The 18,092-nt window shown below is 41.5% G+C and overlaps 1 protein-coding gene across 1 annotated transcript in view; it reads right to left on the reverse strand.

The window, feature by feature from the left end:
* LOC140926866 (basement membrane-specific heparan sulfate proteoglycan core protein-like) overlaps positions 1–13,594 on the reverse strand; it is an 87,583-nt gene extending 73,989 nt beyond the window's left edge. Inside the window, 9 exon segments of the mRNA XM_073376550.1 lie at positions 2,837–2,948; positions 3,031–3,186; positions 4,041–4,117; positions 4,599–6,106; positions 6,197–7,070; positions 7,826–8,008; positions 9,075–9,187; positions 11,409–12,068; positions 13,453–13,594. Coding sequence (XP_073232651.1) covers positions 2,837–2,948; positions 3,031–3,186; positions 4,041–4,117; positions 4,599–6,106; positions 6,197–7,070; positions 7,826–8,008; positions 9,075–9,187; positions 11,409–12,068; positions 13,453–13,594 — 3,825 coding nt within the window.
* Between the last annotated feature and the right edge of the window lie 4,498 nt (positions 13,595–18,092).

An 18,092-nucleotide genomic window follows, 5' to 3' on the forward strand; every position in this document is an offset into this window, starting at 1 on the left:
GAAAGAGGTTTTCAGAAAAAAAATAGAGGATCGAATGAAAAACTAGGCAAGAGTAAAGTGGATTTCTAGATGTATCTGATGTGTACATTTGATTTTGAGTTGAGGTAAATCTTTTTCAAACTGGAAAAAGTAGTGTCTAGGTCAGTGTGGCCCAACAGGTGACTGTGTCCCTTTAATAATATTGCTCTTTTTACCAGCAGTACCGCGTTATCTGTAATATTTAGAGTTTGTGAGACTGATCTGCCTCAGTTAGTTTAGCTAGCTGCAGGTCAGCCAGGATTGATTGTAAAAATTGATACTTTGTCATATAACAAATACGCTGTGGCTATATGGCCGGTAACCAGTCAAGGCTTTCAAAATACTAAATGACCGGCAGTCCTGTCTTTTAAGTAAATTTCACAAATCGAACAAATCCAACTAAACCAAACTATCATATGTTGATTAAGAAAAGTCAAGCAATCCTGAAATGTTTTATAGATCTCAAGAATAACGTTTGGCTCACGCTGGGATCAGAAGAAGAAACCATGTTATGTGACACTTAAAATTTTTTTCGGCTCAACTGTCAGTCAAGAGATTGAAAACACTAAATGATCAGCAGTCCTATATTCCGTAAATTTCGCAGATAGAAATAATCTAGCTAAACCAAACTATCATATGTCGATTAAGAAACAGTTAAGTGAAATATACTGAGAATATAGGACCGCCGGTCATTTAGTGTTTTCAACACCTTGACCGGCAGTCTAGCTGAAAAAAGTTCTAAGTGTCACAAAACATGGTTTCGTCTTCTGAACCCAGCATAAACAACGCTACACTTGAGATCTATAAAGCATTTCACGATCGCTTGACTTTTCTTAATTGACATATGATAATTTAGATTAGCTAGGATTTTTTGATTTTGTGAAATTTACAGCGAACATAGGACTGCGGGTCATTTAGTGTTTTGAAAACCTTGACCGGCAGTCGAGCTGATAAAAGTTCCAAGTGTCACAAAACATGGTTTCGTCCTCTGAGCCCAGCATAAACCAAACACTACACTTGAGATCTATAAAGCATTTCAGGATCGCTTGACTTTTCTTAATCAACATATGATAATTTAGATTAGCTGGGATTTTTCGATTTTGTGAAATTTACGGAGAATATAGGACTGCCAATCATTCAGTGTTTTGAAAACCTTGACTGGTTACCGGCCATTTAGCCACAGAGTAACAAAGAAATTATCATGTCCAAACTGCTTGCCTCACATACATGCTACATCTGCAAAAACAAACTCCCACAAAAAATTGTGCCAAATGGTACGGTAAGTTTTAGCCTATCTTCCAGAGCTATTCTCTTGTCCCTTCCAAGAAAGTTTCCTTAGGTAGTTGTATTCCGGATTCCGAATTTCACTATTCCAGATTCGTCACTGTATACGTAGCATACTAACAAATCCTCGACTTGCATTCAATTTCGAGATCAATTCCTTACAACACACGCTAAAAGAAGTTAAAATAGATCTTACCCTAATTGTCTTGAAACCGTCAGTTAAGAACTGGCACTCCTTTTCCTCCTTCTAGACGCTTCTTAGGTCGAAAACTTTTCACACAGCTCGTCTACAGCTTAACGGTAAGTCTGTTGACGTCCGCTTCTTTCTCCGTTCTCTCGGCCACTTGCGCCCTCAAAACCTTGCTTCCCTTAATCGTGGCTTGTAATAACAAGAAGTAACGGTCCGAAAGAGACATTTCTTGGCCAAGATCGACCGCGGACATGGCAGCAAAACAACAAAAACTCGAAATTCCCGCCGCCTTCTTCGAAATGTGAGAAAATTTTCTCACACGAAAGAAACCCGGTCTTTGAGGTCATGTGATCTTATTCTTTTGTGTCACTCATGATGTCGAGGCTATCGAGCCCGGTTACTAGGGAAACAGAAATGGTCTGTTCCATTGCGTTTTAGCTTCGCGGCCTCGCGGCAGAAATAAGAGTAAGAGAAGCCTCTTCATGCATTTTGCATGCCTTGAGTTTGTTTAAAAAACAACGACGATTACGACAGACCTTTAATAAGTCTTATCGTATTCAGAATTTGCTGAACTGAGATTACTGAGAAGTCAATTTCCGTTGTAATATTAACAGACACCGGTTTCTTGCCAAAGTTGTTTCTGGTAAGATAATCAAAATAAAGCTGAGGGAATTCTTGGCAGGAAATGTTGGAACCCAAATAAAACACGGCGGTCAACGGCCTGTTTACGCATTGCTAATTACGATGGTAAAATGAGTTCCAAAACGTACTATCGAATTGCGTCTGCCAGGTGAAAGAAAACGTGAAATAAACGGCATGTTTTCCTGGTGTTACCGCCGGTGAATGTTGAGTTTTCCCGGGAGTTTTCCTTGTGTTACCCAAAGTCGGAAAAGGATTTAGGAACGTGATATTTTCACGACATTAACCGTTTGGTAAAATTTCCGGTTAACGAGAGAAAACGAGCTGTTCAACCCCGTTTTCCATGTGCTGGATAATGTGACATGAACAGCATATTTTCCCTCTGTTAACTGATGGTGAATGCCAAGTTGTCCTTGTCTTTTCCGAAGTTGGAAAACGAGTCACGAACGCGATATTTTCCTTACATTAACCGTTTGGTAAAATGTCCGGTTAACGAGAGAAAGCGCACTGTTCAACCACGTTTTCCGTGTGCTGGAAAACGTGAAGTAAACAGCATATTTTCCTGGTGTTAACGGATTGTGAACGCCGAGTTTTCCTTGCGAATTCCAAAATGAGAAAACGGATCGTGAACGTGGCATTTTCAATACATTAACCGTTTGGTAAAATCACCAGAAAACAGGAGATTTTTTGCCGTGGTTATATTACCTCACACGACAGTCCACTGTATCCAACAGGGCAATCACATTGTTCTACCAACAAGGCTTTCCCAAAACCTGCATCGTGTTGGCTAGCCACGTCAAGGGAAAGGTCTTTGATGCTAAAGAGCACAAAAGCAGAGGCCAATTAAACTTTCAAACAGAGTTACTAGCGCAAAGACAGGTGGAGCAAAGTATAATAACCTCAGAGACTCCAGATTCGATGCATCGCCACCATATGACGCTCTGATATAGATGGCCTGTATATCTGACAAAACTCTCATGAAAGTGTGCCTGGACGTTTCCACACCATCCGGTAAACGCCATTTGACCTGAAAGGTCACACAATCAAAGGTGAAACTGCAAAAAGTCATTTTTAAAGAATAAGAATTCGCTGGATTATTCATGAATACAAGTTAAAATAAATTGCAGACATATATAGGAAATTCTGAAAGACCCAGTAGGTTTTCAAGTCTCAGAAAATTGAATTCTTGCTTGTCCCTTGGGCAAGCATCTCTAACAATTTGCTTGCCCAGGGCCACTTCTGGTCTCAGTTAATGATGAGTTTACGCAATAGGACGGCAGAAAGAAGAGGACGGCAAAACGCTTGAGTATGACAAACGTGACAGGCCTATTACTTATGTGTTTTGTGGTGATCTTCCCTTACGTTGATGTTTTCTAGTCTTTTACATAAGGGCCTTTTTAAAGGAGGCTGAAGCTCGGCGAAAACGTTTTTCAAAAAAAATTATTGTCACGCTTGTCACACAAGGTTTTCGGTCTTCTTTCCTCTCCCGTCCTGTTGCAAAAGCTCAATAATGATTTTGTTAGAGGATGACTCGCGTGGACTCATGTCCATTGGGCAAGTAAGGTTGAACAGTTACTTGCCCAGCAAGAAAAATTACTAGTCCCGGACTACTGGGTGGAACTTTTTGTCGTGCCCTGAGAAGCTGTTCTAAAAAACGTCATGCAAAACTTGAAAAAGCAACACTTGACTTGCCAGTTGCTAGTATCATTTACATATCATCGTCATTGTCATTGAGTTAGATAAGGCTAGGCAGTTAATAAGAGCAAACTAAGCAGCTTACACGGTAAATAAGACATCGATATCAACAGTACACTCTTCATAGTGAAGGAAAAACCAATCTTAGCATTAAAGCTGTGATCACACTTGTTGCGTGAGCACGGTGCCCGAGTACGGTACTCTTCCTGGTTACCCTGTGTGCACACGTTTCTGAGGCAATCCAATGCTTTGCATTTCCATGACACACTCACGCTTCAAAATGGCGTCTGACTATATGGGTTGAATATTGGTCACTCAAGTTCTCCACGTGAAGAGCACACCATTTTGTGCCGATAACCAGGAACTAGTACTTAGTTACCAAGTGTGAACATAGCCTACAGTAGGTTTACCATATTTAGACGAATCATAGATTAGGCTACCTCAGTAACAGGGACCTCCATTGTTACTTGGGTGTTGTCACTGTTCGACCTTAACTCGTGATGGAAAACCAAGGTAGCGTCTTTGCCCTGTGTAATCAAAGTTACTATTATAAAAGATAGCAAAAAGTGGAGTCACAGCTAAGACGCGGGAGAAAAGAGCTTTGATTATCAGGGGCCCGTTTCGTAAATGCGCCGGTAATTATCCGGTGTGTAAGTTTGTCTTTTGGCCTGAAAAATTAGCAGGACCTTCGAGAAAGGGCCCCTGATGAAGCAGAGGATAAAACAAAAAGTATCAACTTAACTGAAAAAAAAATTGAAGTTGAAATACATACCACCATTAGAACGGTGTCTGTAATTCTACTGACTGGAGTGGCAGAAGCGTCGGTAGAAGGCCTTTCCGTCGTTTGGATAGAGGTTGACCAAAATGTCGTTTCATCAGGAGCGTCGCTGGATGCATCTATAAAAGGCGTACCTGATCGCTTCGTTACTGAAGGAGTAGAGAGGTCGTCAGTACCATAAAATGTGGAAGGTGTGGCAGCCGACCTTTCTTTCTGGTCAGCCGTGTATCTATGTGCCTCTGTGGTGGACGTACCTAATATAGTTGAGGATGCTTCAGTGGCTATTGTTTCAGTTCTGGAGACCGACGGAGGCAGTGAGGTGGTGGTATCTGGTACTGCTGTGGATACCTCCGTAGTAGTACTGTCGGTACCATAAGCTGAAGAAGGCACAGTCGTGACTTCTTTGTCTCCCTCGGTAGCTGCATCTGTTACAGGGTATGTCATATCTGGTACCGCTGTCGATGCTTTGTTAGGAGAACTACCAGCAGGGTAAGCTGACAAAGGTGTAGACGTGGCTGTTTCATCTTCTCCTTCAGTAGTTGCATCTGTTACAGGGTAAGTCGAGTCTGATACTGTTGTGTGCGCTTGCTTAGTGCTACTATCAGAAGTGTAAGCTGACAAAGGTGCAGACGTGGTTGTTTCGTCTTTTCCCTGGGTAGTCGCACCTGTTGCAGAGTCAGTGGATACTTCTGAAGTAGCCTGGTCAATACTGTAAGCTAAAGAAAGCACGGAAGTGGCTCCCCTCTCTTTACCCTCAGTAGTTGCATCTTTTACAGGAAAAGTCGTGTCGGTTATTGATGAAGATACTTCTGAAGTAGTGATGTAAGTATTGTAGGCAGACGAGGGCAAGAGAGTCGTTGGTTCACCTTCTTTCTCGGTAAGCACCTCTTTAGAAGCACTGTAAGTATTATAAACAGGAGAAGGCGCAGATGTGGTTGTGCCATCTTCTCCCTTGGTAGTTATATCTGTAACTAGTAAAGTCGTACCTAGTGCTGTTGTGGATAAGTCTTGGGTAATGCTCTCAGTGGTATATACTGAAGAGGGAACAGACGGGGTTGTTTCATCTTCCTCGGTCACCACATCTGTCACAGGATCAGTCGTATCTGGTCCTGTTGTGGGTGCCTCTGGGATCGTACTCTCAGTATTGTATGCTGAAGATGGAGCAGACGTGGTTGTTTCATCTTCCTCGGTAGCTATATCTCTCACGGGATAAGTCATATCTGGTCCTGCAGTGGATGCTTCTGGGGCATTACCCTGAGTACTGTATGCTGAAGACAGAACAGACGGGGTTGTTCCACCTTGCTCAGTAGCTATATCTGTCACAGGGTAAGTCGTACCAGACCTTGTGGTGGATGCTTCTGGGGCAGTGCTCTCAGAGGTGTATGCTGAAGAGGGAACAGACGCGGTTGTTTCATCTTCCTCAGGAGCTACATCTGTTACAGGGTAAGTCGTCTCAGGTCCTGCTGTGGATGCGTCTGGGGTGGTGCTTTCAGTACCGTATACTGAAGAAGGGACAGATATACTTGTTGCATCTTTCACGGTAGCTACGTCTGTTTAAGTATAGGTCGTATTTGTTGACTCTGGGGCTGTACCCTCAGTACTGTATGCTGAAGATGGAACAGGCGCGGTTGTTTCATCTTCCTCACTCACTACATCTGTTACAGGGTAGGTCGTATCTGGTACTGTTATCAATGCTTCCTGGATGGTACTGTCAGTACTGTATGTTGAAGAAGAAGCAGACGTGGATGTTCTATCTTCCTCGGTAGCCATATCTGTTACAGGATAAGTGGTATCTGGTCCTGCTGTGAATGCCTCTGAGACAGTACTCTCTAGGCTGTATGCTGAAGAAGAAACAGACGGGGTTGTTCCACCTTGCCCAGTTGCTATATCTGTTACAGGGTAGGTGGTATCTGGTTCTGCTGTGAATGCTTTTGGAACAGCACTCTTAGTACTGTATGCTGAGGAAGGAACAGACGGGATTGTTTCATCTTCCTCAGTGGTTATATCTGTTACAGGGTAAGTCCTATCAGATCCTGTGGTGGATGCTTCTGGGGCAGTGCTCTGAGAACTGTATGCGGAAGAGGGAACAGACGTGGTTGTTTTATCTTCTTCGGTAGTTACAACTGTTACAGAGTAAGTCGTGTCAGGTCCTGATGTGTATGCTATTGTTGTAGCACTCGCAGTGCTGTAGGCTGGAGAGGTAACAGACGTGATTGTTTCATCTTCCTCAGTCGCTATATCTTTTACAGGGTGAGTCGTATCAGATCCTGTTGTGGATGCTTCTAGAGTAGTGACGTCCTCTATTCCAGATCCATCGATTGTGTCTTCGCTCCCCTTCCTGTTAATAAGGAAGTCTGCTTCAAAGTTCTCGAAGGAAATTACTTCCCTCACAACTCGTTCATGTTTAGGCAGAGATTTTGGAGTGAGCTTGACAGTGAAACGAAGCTTTCCACCATAACTTGTTATCTGGGATTGAAAGACAAAACAAAAAACTTAGGAAGCTAAATAGAAAGACTAGTTCAACATTTTTTATGCTAATGAAATTAAACTGCAATCTTACAAGTTGCATGAATAAAAAAAACCGGAAACCACTCGAACGCTATCGCTGTTTTCCATTTCTCTGAAGTTTGTCAAGCTCCTCTGCTGCGGCTACAAAAACACTCTCCTCAAACTTATAAATGGATAATTCGACCATGGAAGAAGCTTATTCTCATTTCTGGTTCAGCTATGATTGAGAGAACCTTGAAGGGACAGGTTCACGGTTAAGCGCATGCTCATTAATTAAATTACCTTTTCCCAATTTATTATTAATTCTATCGGTTAATAATCTTATTCATATGTATCTCAGCGATCTCAGAGTGTATTTCAAAGTAGAATTGTATTTCAGAGTAACCTGAAGTAAGGTGGAGGAGTACTAAAATCGCAGAGAAATGGTGGATCATGCCAACACTATCTACGTTAAATTTATTGTTGACCCGAAGGTTTTATTCCATGGTTGGTTAATTTACAGCTATTTGCAAATATTTAAGATGATGATGTGCAAGTAACTGCCAGGAGATTGTGCAGATTGGTTCTTTGACAACATTATGACATGATCATATTGCTTGCATAGACGATACAGCGTGTCCCGGCAGAAAAACAGCATTTTGATAAATGAGCATGCGCTGAACCGTGAACCTGTCCCCTTAACAATGTAGAAGCTATGACTACAAGATCTTTACCTTGTTCCCTAAAAACCTTTGCGGTAGAGCCCAATAATATTGCATCTGCTTGGAAATGTTATGAGCCACTACCTCATTGTTAATTTTCTCTGCAGTGTAAGTTATACCAGACACTTCCTCCCCATCGGCACCTACTAGACGGATGATTGGTCCATCGGTGAAGTTCCTTATTTCCAGATTCATCTGAAATAAAGACCCGCAGGGTAAGGAGACTACTAGTATATCTACTATTTATCTATTTGTCGTTAAAATTACCGTCCTGCTAGGTCACACCATATTTCCTTAAAAATATGCACGGAAGTGATGGATTTCGAACAAAAACTCTTATAAAGAGCGTCTTATTTTCAAAACGACTTGCCATACTCAGATCATTTCTGACTTTTAGCAAGCGCTCTTAGCGCGACAGTAAATGACCACACGCGCGACGGTCACTTTGCGCGTCTCGATTTAGCCACTCGCCGCTCGCCCTACCGCCCAAACTTTGAAGAAAAAATGAGCATCTACCAGCTCTCTGCAAGGTCAGTGGAGAAAGGGCAAAAATGATACTAAACATGAATCTCGTGCTAAATTTCACAGACTAATTGAACTCTTACTAATTGTTTCAAGAAGGAATTCAAAACGAAACGGATTTCCATTTATTGTCACTATGGTTTAACGTAGTCAAGAAGCTTGAAAACGAAGTTTCATTTGTGATCTGTTCTACTTGGACTCCAAAACAAATTCTTTTCTTGACAGCAATCACAATAACGTTAAAGTTCCATCGCGAACACATCTTACAAACGTCTAACTACAATTTTCTTTAAGAGCGAAAAGCACATGTTATGACACCTCATAATACTAAAACAATAAGATGTCCAGGACAGGGACATCACATTACAAGTCCAGTCTCAAAGGGGTCGAAACGATCAACCGCCCAAGGTTCGGGCCCGAACATGGGCAATTGAACATAAACTTTCAGGAATAGGCGTGCATATCGTGACCAAGCTAAGATCTGCAACAGTTTAACTGATTGGCATTCATTTGTGTCCGGTTATCGATTTCTTTTCCACTATCACAAGGGTGGGAAGGTTTCTATCTGGAAATGCTCTAAGTCACTCCGTTCTAATCTTCTAAAATGCAATATAAACTCCAAAACTTTACTTTCCGATCGTATTTTCAAGCTTCCCTTGCACTTTTTTTTAGCTAACATCTGATTTTAAACGCTTTTTCAAGTGTGGAGTGTGGAAATGTGACAATGTTCATTACTCACCCTGCTCCGGTACATCTGTGAATTACTGCATTCCTGAGAATGCCCCATACAAAAACATGGTACACACCTCCCCTTAGTGGAAGATGTTTTTTCTCCTGGATTACAGAAGCCATCTACGAAATAAATGCTTTTGTTAATTGATGGTAGAAATAGTACTCAACAATCTTTGTTCCAGACATCTAGAATGGTATTCCATTATCTAATATTTCAAAGGAATTAAAGGGACAGGTTCACGGTTCAGCGCATGCTCGGTAATGAAAATACTGTTTTTTCTGCCGGGACATGCTGTATCGTCTATGAAAGCAAAATGAGCATGTCATAATGTTGTCAAAGAACCAATCTGGACACTCCCCTTGCAGTCACGTGATCAACTTATGTGCAAAAAGTTGTAAATTTATCCACCATGGAATAAAACCTTCGGGACAACGATAAATTCAACGTTGGTAGTGTTGGCATAATCCACTAGTTTTTCTGCGATTTTAGTACTCCTCCATCCCACTTCAGATTACTCTGAAATACACTTCTTCTTTGAAATACACTCTGAGATCGCTGAGATACATGTGAGTTGGATTATTAACCGATAGAATTAATAATAAATTGGAAAAAAAGTAATTTAATTAATGAACATGCGCCGAACTGTGAACATGTCCCTTTAAAGCACACTGAAAAAAGCTGACACGCACGCCGTACTGAGGAAACACTAAACAAGCAACTCCCAAGTGAGCATAGAACATCTGGTACGAAAACTAGACAAGTGAAATACACCAATGTAGTGCCCTTGGCAGTCGGAAGGCAGAGTCAAGGTAGTTAATACGGAGATATTGACATTGAGAGATAAAATTCCCAACAAGTGTATACAACATGCCTGTAGACTGTAGCTGTGTAGAAGGTCTCATTGCCGATATCAGTGCAATAAACCAGCTCATCATACATTTCCTAAAACTTAAGTCACCCAAAAACAGGGTCTCAAAAAGTCTAAGACACCTTCTCTAGACGTAGTTAACCGATAGAAGTCGATATCGGAAATCATTCGGTATAATCGATATCAATCGTTTTTCCGCCGATTGTCATCGATTGATATCGGAAATCGATAGAAAAAATAATTTATCGCTTATTATCGATTAACAAAAATCGACAACAATCGATAGTAATCGATAACAAGTAATAATATTGAGGAGCAGATGGTTCAGATATTCTGCACATAACGATACTATTTGGCACACAACACCGACAAGAGCGGCTTCAGCTAAACACATTTTATTTTTGACTTCAGTAACTACTCCAGGTGTAGCTGATGAAAAAGAAATATAAGAAAGTGTCAAATGTCTTTTTCGAAAAAAAAGACAAACGTCTCGGGTTTATGTCCCTTCTTCAGTTTGAGAAAAAAACCGTTGGTGTAGTCTTAATTTTTTGTTCCTCTGATTTTCATGGATCTTTACATGTCAAATAAATTCTGGCCATCGACTGCATCTTGCAGTTTTTTCCTCGAATCTCGCTCACACTGGAATCCAATTCAATGTGATGTATACAAGGCCACTGTAATCCTCCAGATCGCTGCCATATTTTGGCATAAGGGGTCGTATTTGGTTCGGCAAAAGATAATAATCAAAGTCACAGCTTTTTTCTTTATCGATATCTATCGATTGATATCGAAAATCGATATTAATCGATGACGGATATCGATTACTATCGATTGTTACTGATTATCGGTTTATCGATTAATTACGCCTGGATCTTTTTTGTATGCCAAATGAGCAAGTACTTGTTAACTTGTAGCTGTACACATTAACGCGGAAAGGGCATTTTTGCATATCAGTTAGAAAAAGATAACACTAACCACATTCTGTTTCATCGCTCCAGTCCCCGCAGTCGTTTTCTCCATCGCAGTGCCATTCTTGCCCAACGCACTTTCCAGTCTTACAGTAAAATACATCGTGGGCGTCACATGGATCATTCACTCCTGTAACATGGAAATATTTTTCATCCAAATTCGTGGTGCTCAGAACAAGGCGAAAATAGGGAATAAGCAAAAGGATATAATTTTACGAATTAATTTAGCATAACGATAAATTGAGAAAAGGAAAAGGAAGGAATATAGGAACGAATAAAGGCAGAAAAGCAGGTTTGGTATCCAAAATTGACGTCACGTTAGGAAACTAGTATAACGTATGCGTGCCGCACCCCACTGACATCCAGGGCAGACTTACTAACACTGTGTACCCCCGTCTACACCCCTCCCCCCAACCCTTTTACTCCGACAGGACTGGATGTTGGAAGGCTATAGATTGAGAAATAAACAGTTCCTCTAGAAAGTAGCAAAGCCTACAATGTTACCTGGCCCAATCGCTGCACATTTTCCGTCCACGTGACACGAGTCAGCAAGTCTTTGGATAACCATCTCTGGAACGGCACAGTAGTAGATATAAAACTCATCTATGTTCCCGTTCATTTTAAGCCGTAACACCTCGTTGATGTAAGATTGGCCAATGGTCGTAAACTCTCCCCAGTTTATTTTCAGAGAACCTCCGCCTGAGACACCTTGCAGGATTTCCTTTTTATTGAGAAAAGCCGCGGACCGCCGAGTGAAGGCGTCGTATTGCACGACCAGATGCGTCCACAGACCGGCTGGCACAACTGGAACTACACTTAGGAGAGCAAATGTGGCCAATGGTGGGCCTATTGAAGTGTACATCCAAGAGAGGTGACCTTGGGCAATTTCCAGCCTAAGTTCGCCATCCTCTCCTGCTACAACCAAAACTGGCTGGATACCCGTCTTGGAGAGCAATTTAATCCAAAGAGAAATGGTTATTGTGTCAGTTTTGGTTGCTAGTTTTGTACTATTGAATTGCACATTTTCAGCATTCAGGTCTGCAAACTTGCCACAAGGATTCTCCTCATTGGCTCCAGAAGGGAACTGGGCACGGCGTCCGTCTAGTCCATGTTGACTAGTGGTTGCTTTGTCAAACCCGAGGTACAATTCGGGCCTACAGCAGCCTGTATTAGAAAAAGTCAAGAACAATATTTACCCGAGAGATAACCAGGGTATTGGAATGCGTTATTTTATTCCTTATACGATGGCCGGCCTAACATATCATTTAAAAGATTCGCAGGAAATTATCTCTGCCCTACGGCTGGTGATTTGTGGGTCTTTCGGGATAAATCGTTACAAAAAGGAGAACAAAGGAAGGAAACGCGTTGTTGTTGTTTTTTTCCTTTGCATGTTTTACCATAGTTTGTAATTTGGAATGGATGGATGAAGCCCGTCAGACGCCGTTGTCATATGTCTTTGTGGACCTGACTGTGTACAAAGTTCAATCGGCATTCCCATCATTTCGATCTTATAGACCAATAAAAACGTCCCATTAATTTATTCCGTCACAATTTTCCAACAGAAAACAAAGGATTGTGCACCTTCAGGGAGCTTCCAACATAAATTACAGCACAATTTATATATATATATATATATATATATATATATATTTGATGTTTGTTGCCTTTCATAACCAGTCTCCTCTAATAACTATGGTTTTACGTAATAAATAAAACCAGAAAAAGGCGAAGACCTGAATGGAACAAGCTACCTTGATACAAGCAAAAGCACCTGCTGCATTTGTTTCCTTTTGCGGTTATGATGAAGAGATGTGTTTAGGAACCATAATATACGTAAGCTGTGGTTACACGAGAAAACTTTGCCTAGGTAAATGTAAGATTTAAACTGGAAAAAGTGCGTTTTACACGAGAAACCGTTTTCAAACCGAAAGAATCCCTTGGTGAATTCTTTTTGTGAATTAATTAAAGAAAAGAAAAGTCTCCGAGCAAAACCCTGGTGGATTAGTGAAGAGTTGTCACGTTTGCCAGGGTAGACTATGAATCTATCAAGAGAGAACTGAGAAGCCGAGTTTTCGAAGATGCAATGACGCAAGTGCGCGCAATGACGTCGACTGATTAACTCGTTGACAGAGTTTGCAAGAGGCTTGTTCATTCCACCACACGTTAATGACTCTTCAAAGGGGTTTATTACAGTAAAACCCCCGTATAGCAAACCCCTATAAAACGAACACCCCGATTTGACAAATGATATTTGCCACTTTGACGAACCTTGCTAACCCACCCCCCTCCCTCCCAACTCCTTTCCCCCTCTCCCTACCATCTCAAAAAAAAAAAAAGGCATAAGCATTGTTTTTGCTTTCTCTGAGAAGACAGCAATAACGTAGCGGAATTGGAAACAGTGGTTATGCAGAAATTCGGCAGGCAAATCATGAGGTGTATCATGGGCAACATAAAAGTAGTGACGTCCTAGCAGACGTCATAGTAAAATTTGTAGAAGAGAGACTCAAAATAACGTACTCCCGTTATAATGAACGATTATTTTTATCACTTGGCACTTGGCTTTTGCTTTGCTGGCGAGACAATACGAAAGATGAAGACAGTGCTGATCGCAAGGGCGCCAGACGTGTGAAGAGGGAGGAAGCACGCGTGTCCTTCTCTCTCGGGCATACATCGTTGACTTCACTCCCCATATTTCAACTGTCACAAATGTAATGTAAACAATTTTTGCGGTTTTGTTTCGACCTACATTTGAACAAGAAAATTAATGATAAAACATTAACACGACGTTTGGATGAGCTAATGTCAGTATTGCAAATAATCAACATCTATTGCGGTTTCCTGTAGTCCCAAACCCTTCTGTCAGGATTAGCATCTGTTTTAGATAGAGCTGTTCCATCATGAACTATTTGTCACCGTTCGTCCTTTGACTCATCTCCTATCGCAATATTTGGAATTTTTTAAACCTCTCGTCGGCCTCTCAAGCAATAAATACCCTGCTGAGATTTGTCACGTTTGCGGCGCTAAAGAGATAACGAACTGTCGACAATTGTTTTTGCATCGTCGAGAGTCATTGGCCCGGGGAAGGGGGTATTCCCTTATATAACCCTTATAGTTATTGCCGCCTCAAACGGCAGGGTTTAGGGGCCTTTTCGGTCTGGAATCGGGTATGGTTTTCGAGGGAACTACGGAAGTGTATGAACGTATTTATGGTTTCAATTCCAAATGAGTATGAAAGAAAGTGAAATATGCGAATTCGAAATGCATTTGAAAGGCCAGGTCTGAAAACGGGTATGGGTTTCAGAGGTCTGGTCTGAAAGTAGGTGTGGAAAATGACATTTTTGTGGTCTGAAATAGGGTAAGGATTTTGACAACCAGGTGGCACGCTCCCACCAAGAATTCCCAAGAGTACCCCCCCCCCCCCGGGGGGGGTCAGAGAGCTGCAAATTGTCGTTCTGTATAACCTTATGGTAAGCTCTTGTTTTTTTTTTAAGATACTGCAAAAAACAAACAAACAAAAAAACAATAAGATTACTACATACGAGATTAGGATCACCAGTTTGAAAACCCACACAGTCTGTGTCACGTCAGGACTAAAAGAACGCGCATATGTGGAGACATTTTTATCGAGAGAAAATATATTCGCTGTAATACCGTATTTATTCGATTAACCACCCTAGGCGCTTATTAAATTTTTTAACCTTGAGAGTGTGCGCTTATTCGAGGCTGGTTGCTTATTAAATTTTCACCATTCTCAGCAAGTGTAGTAGTATATTTTGCAACAAAACAGTAAATGCTAATTACAAAAAGCGAAGATGCAACAAAGCAAGGTTTCTGTAAAATACTCTGAAGAAAACTCCGTCTTCGGGAGGGTCTCTTATTATCTCTTATTGGAGTTTTTGTGGGAGGGAGTGGGGTGGGGTGGGAGCTTATTCGAGGCTGGGCACTTATTAACTTTTTCTGCCTTTAGGATGGGCGCTTACTCGAGGTGGGCGCCAGTTCGAGGTTAGGCGCTTAGTCGAATAAATACGGTATGTTGTCTTTACACAGTTCAGATATTAGGGACAGTGCAGAGGAAAGTGAGCAGGACAAACAGCGAGTGGGAAAGGGCCGAGAGAGGGTGAGATAACTCCTTCTGCCCCCTTCTCCCCCCCCCCCCCCCCGCCCCTCCTTCAATCCCTTGCTCCGTTATGTATTTCTTGCAACACTCCAGTCTCTGAAAGACTGGAACAGGCTATAGTATGTTGAGTTATATATTCTAAGCACTTACAGTGTAAGATTGAATATTGATTTAAAAAGTGCGAGAACCGTCTTTTGAGAACGTCTTTTTTAGTTTCCCACGCGCGAACTCATCTCCACTACTTGCAGGGCAATATAATGGAACATTTCCTTACTTCATAGAAATGCTGCTGTTTTTTTGTTTTGTTTTGTTTTTTTGCATCAGAGGGCTGTACCTAAGGAGTTACTGCTGAATTTCCCTCTATAAACAGGTCATTAAAACGCATCTCGCTGAAATGGACATCAAGAGTTGGCCTGCCTTTTTCGAATCCTTTTAGTTGACTCTATATAAAGACTGACATCTCTCTAAGCTGGGACACGTAGTTCCAATCTCTAAGGTGTTCGGATACTCCTCAATTGAAGGAGTGATAAACTAATAAGCGTTCATCCTATACGGAAATCCCTGTTGTCAGACGGACAACTTGTCTGGGTTTTAGATAAATTGGCCAAAATTCCACTTTTCTTGTCTAAGTGATACAGACTAGTTTTGAACCACCAATTACGAGCTTCCCACCCATCTTAGACCATGCTGGCTAGCAACGCCAGTAGCTAGCATAATTGACCCACGTTGAATAGGCCATTTCCGAGTTCGCTCAGGCCTCCGTATCAAAACGAGGTTAAGTGTTCAGCATTTGATTGGAAATGATTTATCATTCTCATGCAAATAGAACTCATTTTTGTAGGAAAGCTCGTGCACTTGGCCTCATTTTGAAAGTGAGGGTTTTTGGGACTGCCTATGAGCCAACAGTTTATCAGGGCTCCTAACTTTATATTTTGCATTTTTAGTGTTATTATTCTACAACGAACCTGGTGGTCTGCTCTTTTCCGTGGAATTCTTATCTTTGCCGGTCTGCGACAAGACTGATCGTTGCAAATTTCTTTCGACAGATAACTCATCTGTAATCTAGACAGAAAATAAAGTAATCTCAGTGACCAAATATTCAAAAAATGTGTTGATATAAATTAAGAAAATCTTATTTTCCTAATTCTTATTGTTATTTTTACGTGAAGAAATTCTATTTTGACAAAAAAAAAAATGTTGACTACTTGAACTAGGAATGCTTATTGAATGTAGCGGGATTCTCACAAAAGCGGAGATTAGTTTTACGAGAACCAGCGGAAGCCTTCACGTGATATAGGACAAAGTGGTTGATGCCCTTTTAGGTGGTGTTTTAGTTGCTATGCTTGTGCTAATGTATTTAAAGAACTTTTTTTTTACTTTGAATAGATAAACCTTTACCAAATATTTGAAACTGTCCACTTATAAAAACACATTCTCACAGAGAAAAATGTGGCCGTGGTATCAGGGGGAGCACACTCGAATTTTTTAGACAGGCTTACCCGAAGTCAACTGACAGGCTCCCCCTTAGCTCCACAATTTGCTGAGAAGCTGCCAAGGATATATGTTCTTTATCTCGCAAAAAAAATAAGGGGCGGGGGAAGGGGGGGGGGGGGGGGGTTGACGACGGACACCTTTAGCTCGGATAAGGTGCAAAGCATCCCAAATGGAATATTTCTGTATAGCCCACAAAACGGCAGAACACCCTCTCCCCAACCCCTGCCAGAGCACAGTGATAACACTGTTGGATAACCGTAACCTTTCGCGATCTGAAGAGTATCGCACAGATTAAATAAAATTGTTCACATGCTTTCTTTGAAAAGTGATTTTAATCCAAAGAATGTTTTCATTACAGACTTTGGTGAGAAGGAAATCTGCTGAATATGATGTTTCCTTTCAAAAAGCGTGCGAACACCATGGCTTTCTCAGATAGTTACTTCCCATACTGTGCACATCTTTTAAATAATAATCACAGTAACTGTTTTCTTTCCTGCGATGGACGCAGCTATCATAATCGAAAGGCGCTGCATAGGCAAATGTACGGCGACAGAGGCAGTTCACTTTGGAAAATAAAGGGTAACTGACTTTATATCACACGTGACGTAATGCGGGGCTATACACTGTCATATCATCCCCGTGCTCTCTACAGTCTTACAGGCGTAAAAAAGTCAAAAAAGAAGACTTACCTCTAGTGGTCTGCTGTTAGCTACTTGCAATAAGACCAGAAAACAGAAAACACGTGGCAATGCCGCGAAACACGTTATCCGCATAGCCGTTGTTACAGGGCCACCGAAGCCTATGAGGTGTACTCGTGGGGGTTATAAGAAATCGTTTACAACAGAACTTATTTTGTCTCGCTGAGTAATTTGGTTGCAATTGACGGTCTGGAAAGCCTTATCTACACCCTTGTAAGATCATAGCCGGGGTCGAGATCAAACACTGATCGCTTGCATATTTCGCTACCGGAAGCGCGATAATTAAAGTTGAAATGTTTTCGCTGTTAGCGACGTCTCACAGAGGTATCACTGGTAGAACAGCTTGTACCGTGAACATACCGCATCTCACCTGATGCTGCGTCAACAAATGATACTTTTCGATATTTACTGTGAAAAGCTTTTTCCGCTTTTATTAGAGTCTTACTGAGGATATTAAAATAGAGCGGCTTTACACTTGATTTATTGTGTAAGAATGCTTTCACAAAATAGCTCATTATCGACAGATGGCAAATAATGTCTGCCTTTTATCATACAACACCTTCTAATGCCATAGTGACGTTGTCATCGTTCCTTTAAACGTCTGCGCTGATCTGCACGAAAAGAAGTTGAGTACGAGGTGTATCATTTGCCTTGTCTTTTGAAGCACATTTTATGAGTTGAGTGCTTTTCGCGCCGCAGTTGCCGTATGCCAAGGGGCCGGACTTCGCGTTTTGTCACATTTATATCACCGTTCAGAAACTTCGCGTGACTATTTTAAAGACTCATTCAAATGCGTGATCATCTCGCGTGACCAAGTTGGGCTCACAGGCGAGCGCAAAGATCTTACTGCAAAGATACCGAAACTAACGCTAAGGAACT

The sequence above is a fragment of the Porites lutea genome, chromosome 1, assembly GCF_958299795.1.
Source record: "Porites lutea chromosome 1, jaPorLute2.1, whole genome shotgun sequence".
Taxonomy (NCBI): domain Eukaryota; kingdom Metazoa; phylum Cnidaria; class Anthozoa; order Scleractinia; family Poritidae; genus Porites; species Porites lutea.